This window comes from Entelurus aequoreus, linkage group LG09 (assembly GCF_033978785.1).
Source record: "Entelurus aequoreus isolate RoL-2023_Sb linkage group LG09, RoL_Eaeq_v1.1, whole genome shotgun sequence".
NCBI classification, from domain to species: domain Eukaryota; kingdom Metazoa; phylum Chordata; class Actinopteri; order Syngnathiformes; family Syngnathidae; genus Entelurus; species Entelurus aequoreus.
In genome coordinates this window covers 10,449,608-10,463,459 of record NC_084739.1, presented here as the reverse complement: position 1 = coordinate 10,463,459, position 13,852 = coordinate 10,449,608, and the positions used below count along the sequence as shown (strand labels likewise).

The 13,852-nt window shown below is 33.8% G+C and overlaps 2 protein-coding genes across 6 annotated transcripts in view; one reads left to right on the top strand and one right to left on the bottom strand.

Annotated features, from left to right (window-relative positions):
* The window catches only part of cuedc2 (CUE domain containing 2), a 466,641-nt gene that overhangs the window by 144,077 nt on the left and 308,712 nt on the right, over positions 1-13,852 (top strand). The gene's annotated exons all lie outside the window — the stretch shown is intronic.
* Positions 7,129-13,852, bottom strand: part of scdb (stearoyl-CoA desaturase b) — a 39,833-nt gene continuing 33,109 nt past the window's right edge. For 3 of the 5 annotated variants that reach the window (XM_062058028.1, XM_062058027.1, XM_062058026.1), the window contains one exon: positions 7,129-12,514. In XM_062058028.1, coding sequence (XP_061914012.1) covers positions 12,315-12,514 — 200 coding nt within the window. In that variant the 3' untranslated portion in view covers positions 7,129-12,314. The remainder of the gene's footprint in view (positions 12,515-13,852) is intronic. The other 2 variants (XR_009827225.1, XR_009827224.1) reach the window with 2 other exon arrangements.

The following is a 13,852-nucleotide window of genomic DNA, read 5'->3' as shown; positions in this document are numbered from 1 at the left end:
CTATCATAAAATGATTTAATAAATGTAAAATAAATGTTTTTAAGGAACAAAAAAAACTGGCTTACCTTCATTGTTGTGGATTGATATTTTGTCCAATTTTTGATATGGACAAAAAACAACTAAAACCAACCAAAAATTATCAAGCAATAGTATATAATCCATACTTTTAAGCACAAGTTCTATTACAAAATGATAGGATTAATGTAAAATAAATGTTTTATGGAAGAAAAATAACTGTTACTCATTGTTGGGGATTTATATTTTGTCCATTTTTTTATATGGACAAAAAACAACTAAAACAACAAAACATTAATGACAATAACAAGCAATAGTATATAATTCATACTTTTAAGCACAAGTTCTATTACAAAATGATAGGATAAATGTAAAATAAATGTTTTAAGGAAGAAAAATAACTTACTCATTGTTGGGGATTTATATGTTGTCCAATTTTTGATATGGACAAAAAACAACTAAAAACAACTAAACATTAATGACAATAACAAGCAATAGTATATAATACAGATTTTAAGCACAAGTTATATTATAAAATGATAGGATAAATGTCAAATAAATCTTTTAAGGAAGAAAAATAACTGGGTTACTCATTGTTGGGGATTTATATTTTGTACAATTTTTGATATGGACAAAAAACAACTAAAACCAACAAAAAACTAACAAGCAATAGTATATAATACATCATTTTAAACACACTTTCTATTATAAAATGATATGATAAATGTAAATTAAATGTTTTAAGGAAGAAAAATAACTGGGTTACTCATTGTTGGGGATTTATATTTTGTCCAATTTTTGATATGGACAAAAAACAACTAAAAACAACCAAAAATGTGTGACACTAACAAGCAAGAGTATATAATCCATATTTTTTAAGCACATTTTCTATCATAAAATGATTTAATAAATGTAAAATAAATGTTTTTAAGGAACAAAAAAACTGGCTTACCTTCATTGTTGTGGATTGATATTTTGTCCAATTTTTGATATGAAACAACTAAAACCAACCAAAAATGACTGACAATAACAAGCAACAGTACTCTGTGAACCACTGCGGCAGTTCCAATAAAACCACAGTTGTCCAGCAGAGGGCGCCAGTGCACGGCTTCCTATGTAGAACACCCCCTTGTCTTGACCACCATCATTTAAACATTACAAAAAAACAACTAGGGCAAAGTTGATTCATGTGTGCCAGGCAGTAAAGAAAAAGTGCATGCACAGCACTCAGGAATGTCCAAAAAACATGTGCTCATGCTATCTGAAAAATGTGCGGAGTGAGAATGTTGCTATGACGCAAGCGTGCGACCAGCACTTGAGATCACAATCAAGACGTTTGCGTAAGAGAAATGGGCGCTCAATTAACAAGTTGGACAAAACACCAATAGATGCCTCAATCTATTATTGTTAGCATGCTATCAGGTCAGCTCAAAAGAACTATATCTATGACTTACTTTAGTTGTAAATGTACTAAATTGGCTGAAATGCTAACAGTTAACATGATTGGACGCTAACGCCAAGTAACATCCTTGACTTTTATAGTTTTAAACTTACTAAATTGGCTGCTATTCTTACATGCTAACAGCTAGCATGCTGTCATGATAGCGGCAGGTAACAATACACTAAACTTTTTTAAACCTACAAAATTGGCAAAATGCTAACAGTTAACTTGATAGGAAGCTAACGCCAAGTAACAATATCCTTGACTTTAATACTTTTAAACCTACTAAATTAGCGACAAATCTTACTTGCTAAAAGTTAGCATGCTATCAAGACAGCTCCAAAGAACAATATCCATGACTTACTATACTTTTAAATGTACTAAATTGGCTAAACATGATAGAAAGCTAACGCCAAGAAACAATATCCATGAGTTATAGTTTTAAACCTACTAAATTGGCGACAATTCTTACTTGCTAAAAGTTAGCATGCTATCAAGACAGCTCCAAAGAACAATATCCATGACTTACTGTACTTTTAAATGTACTAAATTGGCTAAACATGATAGAAAGCTAACGCCAAGTAACAATATCCTTGACTTTAATACTTTTAAACCTACTAAATTGGCGACAAATCTTACTTGCTAAAAGTTAGCATGCTATCAGAACAGCTCCAAAGAACAATATCCATGACTTACTGTACTTTTAAATGTACTAAATTGGCTAAACATGATAGAAAGCTAACGCCAAGTAACAATATCCGTGAGTTATAGTTTTAAACCTACTAAATTGGCTGCAATTCTTACATGCTAACAGCTAGCATGCTGACAGGATAGCGCCAGGTAACAATACACTAACCTTTGTTTTAAACCTACAAAATCGGCTAAATGCTAACAGCTAACATGATTGGAAGCTAACGCCAAGTAACAATATCCACGACTTTTCGTTTTAAACCTACTAAATTGGCTACAATTCTTACTTGCTAAAAGTTAGTATGCTATCAGGACAGCTTCAAAGAAAAATATTCATGACTTAGTGTAGTTTTAAATGTACTAAATTGGCTGAAATGCTAACAGTTGACATGATAGGAAGCTAACGTCAAGTAACAATATCCTTGACTTTTATAGTTTTAAACTTACTAAATTGGCTACAATTCTTACTTGCTAAAAGTTAGCGTGCTATCAGGGCAGCGCTAAAGAACAATATCTGTGACTTACTGTAAGTTTTAAATGTACTCAATTGGCTAAAATCCCAACAGTTAACATGATAGAAAGCTAACGCCAAATAACGATATCCTTGACTGTTATTAAACCTACTAAATTAGCTACAATTCTTACTTGCTAAAAGTTAGTATGCTATCAGGACAGCTCCAAAGAACAACATCCCGACTTAGTGTAGTTTTAAATGTACTAAATTGGCCGAAATGCTAACAGTTAACATGATAGGAAGCTAACGCCAAGTAACAATATCCTTGACTTTCATAGTCTTAAACCTACTAAATTGGCTACAATTCTTACTTGCTAACAGTCAGCAATCCAAAAAACAATATATGGGACTTACCGTAGATTTAAATGTACTAAATTGGCTAAACTGCTAACGCTAACGCCAAGTAACAATATCCATGACTTTCAGTTGTAAACCTACAAAATTGGCTGCAATTCTTACATGCTAACAGCTAGAATGCTGGCAAGCTAGCCTCAGATAACAATACACAAAACTTTTTTAAACCTACAAAATTGTCTATCATGCTAAAAGTTAACATGATTGGAAGCTAACGCCAAGTAACTATCATTGACTTTTAGTTTTAAACCTACTAAATTGCCTGCAATTCATATATGCTAACATCTAGCATGCTGGCAAGCTAGCGCCAGGTAGAAATACACTAAACTTTTGTTTTAACCCTACAAAATTGGCTAAAATGGTAACAGTGAGCACACCACCAGCAGAAATCATTAAAAAACGAAACTCAGTTGACAGTAAAAAGTCGTTGTCGCAATTGTTGGATATGACTTTAAACCATAACCAAGCATGCATCACTATAGCTCTTGTCTCAAAGTAAGTGTACTGTCACCACCTGTCACATCACACCCTGACTTATTTGGACTTTTTTGCTGTTTTCCTGTGTGTAGTGTTTTAGTTAATTGTCTTGCACTCCTATTTTGGTGGCTTTTTCTCTTTTTTTTGGTATTTTCCTGTAGCATTTTCATGTCTTCCTTTGAGCCATATTTCCCGCATCTACTTTGGTTTTAGCAATAGAGACTATTTCAGTTGTTTTTTAATCCTTCTTTGTGGGGACATCGTTGATGTACATTGTGGACGCCGTCTTTGCTCCGCAGTAAGTCTTTGCTGTCGTCCAGCATTCTGTTTTTGTTTACTTTGTAGCCAGTTCAGTTTTAGTTTTCGTTCTGCATAGCCTTCCCTAAACTTTGATGCCTTCTCTTAGGGGAACTCACCTTTTGTTTATTTTTGGTTTAAGCATTAGACACCTTTTTTACCTGCACCCTGCCTCCCGCTGTTTGACATCTACAGAGCAATTAGCTACCGGCTGCCACCTACTGATATGGAAGAGTATTACACGGTTATTCTGCCGAGCTCTAGACAGCACCGACACTCAACAACAACACACCATTTGCAGACTATACCGGTTTGCTAAAAATATTTTTAACCCAAATAGGTGACATTAGATCATCTTCCAGGGCACACCAGCACAGTGGTGGAAATACACTGCTATAAGACTTACAAAACAGGCTTGATCGGGTTCAAACCCATTCTAACTTTCTGCGCCACTTAATTCTAAGAGTGCTGTGTGTTCATTTTGTTCCTGCAACTGTTTGACACGAGCCACAGGAATTAATCACATGGGGTTTATTATGATACACATTGAAGAGTTAGGCCATGTTTACGCAGGATAAGATATTTCCCGCATCTACTTTTGTTTTAGCAATCAAGAATATTTCAGTTGTTTTTTTAATCCTTCTTCGTGGGGACATCGTTGATTGTCATGTCTTGTTCGGATGTCCATTGTGGACGCCGTCTTTGCTCCACAGTAAGTCTTTGCTGTCGTCCAGCATTCTTTTTTTGTTGACTTTGTAGCCAGTTCTGTTTTTCGTTCTGCATAGCCTTCCCTAAGCTTCGATGCCTTCTCTTAGGGGCACTTACCTTTTGTTTATTGATTTGTTTCAAGCATTAGATACCTGTTTTCGACATCTACAAAGCAATTAGCTACCGGCTGCCACCTACTGATATGGAAGAGTATTACACGGTTACTCTGCCAAGCTCTAGACAGCACCGACACTCAACAACAACACATCATTTGCAGACTATACCGGTTTGCAAAAAATATTTTTAACCCAAATAGGTGACATTAGATCATCTTCCAGGGCACACAAGCACAGTGGTTGAAAAACACTGCTATAAGACTTACAAAACAGGCTTGATCGGGTTCAAACCCATTCTAACTTTCTGCACCACTTAGATTCTAACAGTTTTTGTTCCTGCAACTGTTAGGTGAAAACATGTAAAGCATTGAAACGACACGAGCCACAGGAATGAATCACATGGGGTTTATTATGATACACATTGAAGAGTTAGGCCATGTTTACGCAGGATAAGATATTTCCCGCATCTACTTTTGTTTTAGCAATCAAGAATATTTCAGTTGTTTTTTTTAATCCTTCTTCGTGGGGACATCGTTGATTGTCATGTCATGTTGGGATGTACATTGTGGACGCCGTCTTTGCTCCACAGTAAGTCTTTGCTGTCGTCCAGCATTCTGTTTTTGTGGACTTTGTAGCCAGTTCTGTTTTTCGTTCTGCATAGCCTTCCCTAAGCTTCGATGCCTTCTCTTAGGGGCACTCACCTTTTGTTTATTTTTGGTTTAAGCATTAGATACCTGTTTTCGACATCTACAGAGCAATTAGCTACCGGCTGCCACCTACTGATATGGAAGAGTATTACACGGTTACTCTGCCGAGCTCTAGACAGCACCGACACTCAACAACAACACATCATTTGCAGACTATAATTACCGGTTTGCAAAAAATATTTTTAACCCAAATAGGTGACATTAGATCATCTTCCAGGGCACACCAGCACAGTGGTTGAAATACACTGCTATAAGACTTACAAAACAGGCTTGATCGGGTTCAACCCCATTCTAACTTTCTGCGCCACTTAATTCTAAGAGTGCTGTGTGTTTCATTTTGTTCCTGCAACTGTTAGGTGAAAACATGTAAAGCATTGAAACGACACGAGCCACAGGAATGAATCACATGGGGTTTATTATGATACACATTGAAGAGTTAGGCCATGTTTAAACAGGATAAGATATTTCCCGCATCTACTTTTGTTTTAGCAATCAAGAATATTTCAGGTGTTTTTTTAATCCTTCTTCATGGGGACATCGTTGATTGTCATGTCATGTTGGGATGTACATTGTGGACGCCGTCTTTCCTCCGCAGTAAGTCTTTGCTGTCGTCCAGCATTCTGTTTTTGTGGACTTTGTAGCCAGTTCTGTTTTTCGTTCTGCATAGCCTTCCCTACGCTTCGATGCCTTCTCTTAGGGGCACTTACCTTTTGTTTATTTTGATTTGGTTCAAGCATTAGATACATGTTTTCGACATCTACAGAGCAATTAGCTACCGGCTGCCACCTACTGACATGGAAGAGTATTACACGGTTACTTTGCCGAGCTCTAGACAGCACCGACACTCAACAACAACACATCATTTGCAGACTATAATTACTGCTTTGCAAAAAATATTTTTAACCCAAATAGGTGAAATTAGATCATCTTCCAGGGCACACCAGCACAGTGGTTGAAAAACACTGCTATAAGATTTACAAAACAGGCTTGATCGGGTTCAAACCCATTCTAACTTTCTGCGCCACTTAATTCTAAGAGTGCTGTTTGTTCATTTTGTTCCTGCAACTGTTAGGTGAAAACATGTAAAACATTGAAACGACACGAGCCACAGGAATGAATCACATGGGGTTTATTATGATACACATTGAAGAGTTAGGCCATGTTTAAACAGGATAAGATATTTCCCGCATCTACTTTTGTTTTAGCAATCAAGAATATTTCAGTTGTTTTTTTAATCCTTCATGGGGACATCGTTGATTGTCATGTCATGTTCGGATGTCCATTGTGGACGCCGTCTTTGCTCCACAGTAAGTCTTTGCTGTCGTCCAGCATTCTGTTTTTGTGGACTTTGTAGCCAGTTCTGTTTTTCGTTCTGCATAGCCTTCCATACGCTTCGATGCCTTCTCTTAGGGGCACTTACCTTTTGTTTATTTTTGGTTCAAGCTTTAGATACCGGTTTTCGACATCTCCAAAGCAATTAGCTACCGGCTGCCACCTACTGATATGGAAGAGTATTACACGGTTACTTTGCCGAGCTCTAGACAGCACCGACACTCAACAACAACACATCATTTGCAGACTATAATTACTGGTTTGCAAAATATATTTTTAACCCAAATAGGTGACATTAGATCATCTTCCAGGGCACACCAGCACAGTGGTTGAAAAACACTGCTATAAGACTTACAAAACAGGCTTGATCGGGTTCAACCCCATTCTAACTTTCTGCGCCACTTAATTCTAACAGTTTTTGTTCCTGCAACTGTTAGGTGAAAACATGTAAAGCATTGAAACGACGAGCCAAAGGAATGAATCACATGGTGTTTATTATGATACACATTGAAGAGTTAGGCCATGTTTAAACACAGTAAAATATAGAACTAGGTGAAGTAGACAATATATCATCTTTCAGTGACTTTTCCACAATAAACCCATGATACTAATATTACTGTTTAATTGACCTTTGTGACGGTATTTGGGTGGGAATTGTGACATTTGCTGGCTGCACCACACGTCTCCCGCTGGTCTTATCTCAAAGGTTGATTATTATCACCAAATTGCACGCCTTGTTTGTGCACAGCAAGACTGCTGTTAGCAGGAATGTTGCTCGTACTCCTTTTACAAATAAAACCTACAATACTCTAATTTTTTTTTTTTTTCCTTCCGCCCCATGCAAAATTACACATTTCCATTCAATTCATTTGACGGATCGGAATTCCGAGTAAGCTGGCTCCACCTCGAAAGGACGTGGAGTTGAAATTTGGGGAGTTGCAGGAAGTGGAATTCAAATGCAATTCAAGAGATTCCGTGTAATAATAAAGATTTGCCACGTTTAAACTGAACAATTAAAAACACTTTTAACACAAATCCCTTCAATTTTGCAGTGTTTTTTTCCCACAAAACAACAATATTCATTGTTTTTTGGTTGTATAGCCTACCTGAAAAATTGGCTAAAATGCTAACAAGTTGAAAGTCAGCACTTTGGCACCAAATAACTATTTTTTTCCGAATTTAAGCTCGACCGAGAAAACATCAAGTAACAATACCCATGACTATTCTTTTGAAACCTATAAAACCCATGATTAATTTGAAACCTATAAAACTGGCTATCAAGTTAACAGTTAGCATGCTAGCAACAAATAATATCCATAGTTGTAAATGTACTAAATTGGCTAAAATGCAAACAGTAACATGATTGGAAGCTAACGCCAATAAACAATATACATGACTTAGTTTTAAACCTATTAAATTGGCTACAATTCTTACTTGCTAACAGTTAGCATGCTATTACGATAGCTCCAAATAACAATAGCCATGACTTGGTTTTAAATGTAGTTATTAATTGACAGTTAACATGATTGGAAGCAAACGGCAAGTAACAATATACATGACTTAAGTTTTAAACCTATTAAATTGGCTACAATTCTTACTTGCTAACATTTAGCATGCTATTAGGATAGCTCCAAATAATAGTCATGACTTAGTTTTAAATGTACTTATTAATTGGCTAAAATGCCAAGAAAACACCAAGTAACAATACCCATGACTATTAATTTGAAACCTATAAAACTTGCTATCAAGTTAACAGTTAGCATGCTAGCAAGCTAATTTGAAACCTATAAAACTTGCTATCAAGTTAACAGTTAGCATGCTAGCAAGATGACGCCAACAAATAATATCCATGACTTAGTTTTAAATGTACTAAATTGGCTAAAATGCAAACAGTTAACATGATTGGAAGCTAACGCCAAGTAACAATATACATGACTTAAGTTTTAAACCTATTAAATTGGCTACAATTCTTACTTGCTAACAGTTAGCATGCTATTAGGATAGCTCCAAATAATAGCCATGACTTAGTTTTAAATGTACTTATTAATTGGCTAAAATGCCAAGAAAACACCAAGTAACAATACCCATGACTATTAATTTGAAACCTATAAAACTGGCTATCAAGTCAACAGTTAGCATGCTAGCAAGATGACGCCAACAAATAATATCCATGACTTAGTTTTAAATGTACTAAATTGGCTAAAATGCAAACAGTTAACATAACAATACACATGACTTAGTTTTAAACCTATTAAATTGGCTACAATTCTTACTTGCTAACAGTTAGCATGCTATTAGGATAGCTCCAAATAATAGCCATGACTTAGTTTTAAATGTACTTATTAATTGGCTAAAATGCCAAGAAAACACCAAGTAACAATACCCATGACTATTAATTTGAAACCTATAAAACTGGCTATCAAGTTAACAGTTAGCATGCTAGCAAGATGACGCCAACAAATAATATCCATGACTTAGTTTTAAATGTACTAAATTGGCTAAAATGCAAACAGTTAACATAACAATACACATGACTTAGTTTTAAACCTATTAAATTGGCTACAATTCTTACTTGCTAACAGTTAGCATGCTATTAGGATAGCTCCAAATAATAGCCATGACTTAGTTTTAAATGTACTTATTAATTGGCTAAAATGCCAAGAAAACACCAAGTAACAATACCTATGACTATTAATTTGAAACCTATAAAACTTGCTATCAAGTTAACAGTTAGCATGCTAGCAAGATGACGCCAACAAATAATATCCATGACTTAGTTTAAATGTACTAAATTGGCTAAAATGCAAACAGTTAACATGATTGGAAGCTAACGGCAAGTAACAATATACATGACTTAAGTTTTAAACCTATTAATTTGGCTGCAAGTAAGTTAAACCTATTAATTTGGCTACAATTCTTACTTGCTAACAGTTAGCATGCTATTAGGATAGCTCCAAATAATAATATCCATGAGTTAGTTTTAAATGTACTTAATTGGCTAAAATGCTAACAGTTAACATAATTGGAAGCTAACACCAATGTCCGTGACTTTTAGTTTTAAACCTACTAAATCGGCTACACTTCTTACATGCCTACAGCTAGCATGCTGGCAAGATAGCGTCAAGTAGATATATTAATTACTTTTAGTTTGAAACCTACAAAAATTGGCTAATATGCTTAGCATTCTAACAAGATATTGCCAAGTAACAATACCATAAACTTTTAAACCTACAAAATTGGCTAAAATGCTAACAGTGAGCATGCTAGCAAGATGAGTACAAGTCAATAATACTGTTTATTGATGCCAAGACTTACAAAACTGGCTAAAGTGCTAACAGTTACGATGTAATATTTTTTGTGTGAATTAAATAATCCGTTTTATCGGCGAAGTTATTTTTAATTGTTGATAAAAAATATTTGCTGTGGCTAAAATGCTAACAGTTACGATGTAATATTTTTTAGTGTGAATTAAATAATCTGTTTTATAGGAGATGTTATTTTTAATTGTTGATAAAAAAAAGATTTGCTTTGGGGAAAATGCTAACAGTTACAATGTAATATTTTTTGTGTGAATTAAATAATCTGTTTTATAGGAGGTTATTTTTAATTGTTGATTAAAAAGATTTGCTGTGGCTAAAATGCTAACAGTTACGATGTAATATTTTTTAGTGTGAATTAAATAATCCGTTTTATAGGAGATGTTATTTTTAATTGTTGATAAAAAAAGATTTGCTTTGGGGAAAATGCTAACAGTTATGATGTAATATTTTTTGTGTGAATTAAATAATCTGTTTTATAGATGTTATTTTTAATTGTTGATAAAAATATTTGCTGTGGCTAAAATGCGAACAGTTACTATGTAATATTTTTTAGTGTGAATTAAATCATCTGTTTTATAGGAGATGTAATTTTTAATTGTTGATAAAAAATATTTGCTGTGGCTTAAATGCTAACAGTTACGTAAATTAAATAATCTGTTTTATAGGAGATGTAATTTTTAATTGTTGATAAAAATATTTGCTGTGGCTTAAATGCTAAAAGTTACGATGTAATATTTTTTAGTGTGATTTAAATAATCTGTTTTATAGGAGATGTTATTATAAAAATATTTGCTGTGGCTAAAATGCTAACAGTTACGATGTAATATTTTTTATAATCTGTTTTATAGGAGATCTTATTTTTAATTGTTGATAAAAAATATTTGCTGTGGCTAAAATGCTAACAGTTACGATGTAATATTTTTTAGTGTGAATTAAATAATCTGTTTTATAGGAGATGTCATTTTTAATTGTTGATAAAAAAATATTTGCTGTGGCTTAAATGCTAACAGTTACGATGTAATATTTTTTAGTGTAAATTAAATAATCTGTTTTATAGGAGATGTTATTTTGAATTGTTGATAAAAAAAGATTTGCTAAAATGCTAACAGTTACGATGTAATATTTTTTAGTGTAAATTAAATAATCTGTTTTAGAAGAGATGTTATTTTTAATTGTTGATAAAAATATTTGCTTTGGCTTGAATGCTAACAGTTACGATGTAATATTTTTTAGTGTAAATTAAATAATCTGTTTTATAGGAGATGTTATTTTTAATTGTTGATAAAAAAAAGATTTGCTAAAATGCTAACAGTTACGATGTAATATTTTTTAATTGTGAATTAGTTATTTTTAATTGTTGATAAAAATATTTGCTGTGGCTTAAATGCTAAAAGTTAAGATGTAATATTTTTTAGTGTGATTTAAATAATCTGTTTTATAGGAGATGTTATTATAAAAATATTTGCTGTGGCTAAAATGCTAACAGTTACGATGTAATATTTTTTAATGTGAATTAAATAATCTGTTTTATAGGTTATTTTTAATTGTTGATAAAAAAATATTTGCTGGGGCTAAAATGCTAACAATTACGATGTAAGATTTTTTAGTGTGAATTAAATATTCTGTTTTATAGGAGATGTTATTTTGAATTGTTGATAAAAAATATTTGCTTTGGCTAAAACGCTAACAGTTATGATGTAATATTTTTTGTGGGAATTAAATATTCTGTTTTATAGGAGATGTTATTTTGAAATGTTGATTAAAATATTTGCTGTGGCTAATTTTTTTGTAATATGTGAAACATCCATGTACGGAACATACAGTACTATAAAGAATGATTCCGGAATACGCCAAAATAAAAAATTGGAATTTGAATTCTACTTGGATTCAATTATAAAATGGGACTTGCCGTTCTGTTTGCAACTTAAATTCAAAGTTGTGGAATGGAAATCGGAATTTAGGACACCGTCAGTTCGGGATGTTTTGAAAACGTTAAGAAAAACAAGCCACCTTGAATGCACCAGGTCAGATGTTATCAATGGAGAACTGAAGAAAGCTTAACTGGATCTACTAGGAGACTGTGGGCAGTGAGAAAACGGAGCGCTGCAGCACAGTGGAGACGGTTTGTCATTTCTGGAAAGGCGATTAAAGCCGAGCAGGGGGGAAAAAGGACATAAATCAAGCCTGAATCCCATTTTCATCCTCCAATGTGTTTAATATTAAGGTGACATGGCTACACTGGCTGAAGCTGCGTCGTCTCATAGCAATCAGAGGTGTGAGCGCCTCACCCTCCATCGTCATCGTCGTCGTCATCATCATCATCACGCCTCGCCACGGTGCGCCTCAGCCACTCTTCACGCTGCCGTCGCCCGTCCGCTGCACCCTGGCGGCCACCACCTCCTTGGACGCCACCCTGCGCTCGGAGGCCAGGCCCAGCAGGCACATGAGGTCGACGAAGGCGGTGGTGAAGTTGAGCCTGCAGCCGAACTCGCTGGTGGCGTAGTCGAAGGGGAAGGTGTGGTGGAAGTTGTGGAAGCCTTCGCCTGGAGACGGCAGATCAAATGGCGTGACGTTAAAATGACCGGAAGAGCTGCGGTCATACATACGTGTGAGTGCTCCCCCTGCAGGTGTGACGTGTAACAACACATTCCAAGTGCAAGGTGCACAGATGCATTTTATATTAATATTAAACAATAAAACTCACACACTTAAGGGGAAAAACAGAAAAAGCTATCACACCATTTTAAAATAATTATTAAGAAAATATTAGTAGATAGGTGAACCTATGTATTTTATTTTTGCAGGTAATTACAAATGAAACAAAAAAATATATAATTGGGCTTCGAAGTAAGCAGGACACCAAAATGTTTTTTTATGCTTATTTCCCAGCAAATTCCTTGGTACCTGTTTTATTATAAAAAAAAATGTTTTTATTATTATATATTTTATATAGACTGTTTTTAGTAGTGCTGTTTATCTTGACTTTAAAAAATATTGTTGTTTCCAAATAATATAAAAAAACATTTAGAAAAAAAATACCTATAGACTGTTTTTAGTAGTGCTTTTTATTTTGAGGGAGACTTTAAATAATATTATGGTTGTTTCCAAATAATACAGGTGAATTCTTGTTTATCAGGTGCTTATGTATTGTATTTTTGCAGGTAATTACAAAACATAATTGGGCTTTGAAGTAAGCAGGACACCCAAAAAAAAAAGTTTTCTGCTCATTTTCCAGCAAATTCCTTGGTATCTGTTTCATTATATTAAAAAAATGTTTTATTATTTTTTATTTTATTTAGACTGTTTTAGTAGTGTTATTTATCTTGAGGGAGACTTTAAAAATATTGTTGTTTCCAAATAATATAGGTGAATTATTGTTATCAAGTGCTTATGTATTTTATTTTTGCAGGTAATGACAAAATATAATTGAGCTTTGAAGTAAGCAGGACACCAAAATATTGTTTTTCTGCTCATTTTCCAGCAAATTCCTTGGTATCTGTTTCATTATTAAAAAAATGTTGTTATTATTTTATAGACTGTTTTTAGTAGTGCTATTTATCTTGAGGAAGACTTAAAAAATATTATTGTTGTTTCCAAATAATACAGGTGAATTCTTGTTTATCAGGTGCTTATGTATTTTATTTTTGCAGGTAATTACAAAATAAAATTGGGATTTGAAGTAAGCAGGACACCAAAATATTTTTTTCTGCTTATTTCCCAGCAAATAATTATTATATATAATTATATTTATATAATTATAAAAAAAATGTTTTTATTATTATATATTTTATATAGACTGTTTTTAGTAGTGCTATTTATTTTGACTTTAAAAAATAATGTTGTTTCCAAATAAAATAAAAAACATTTAGAAAAAAATACCT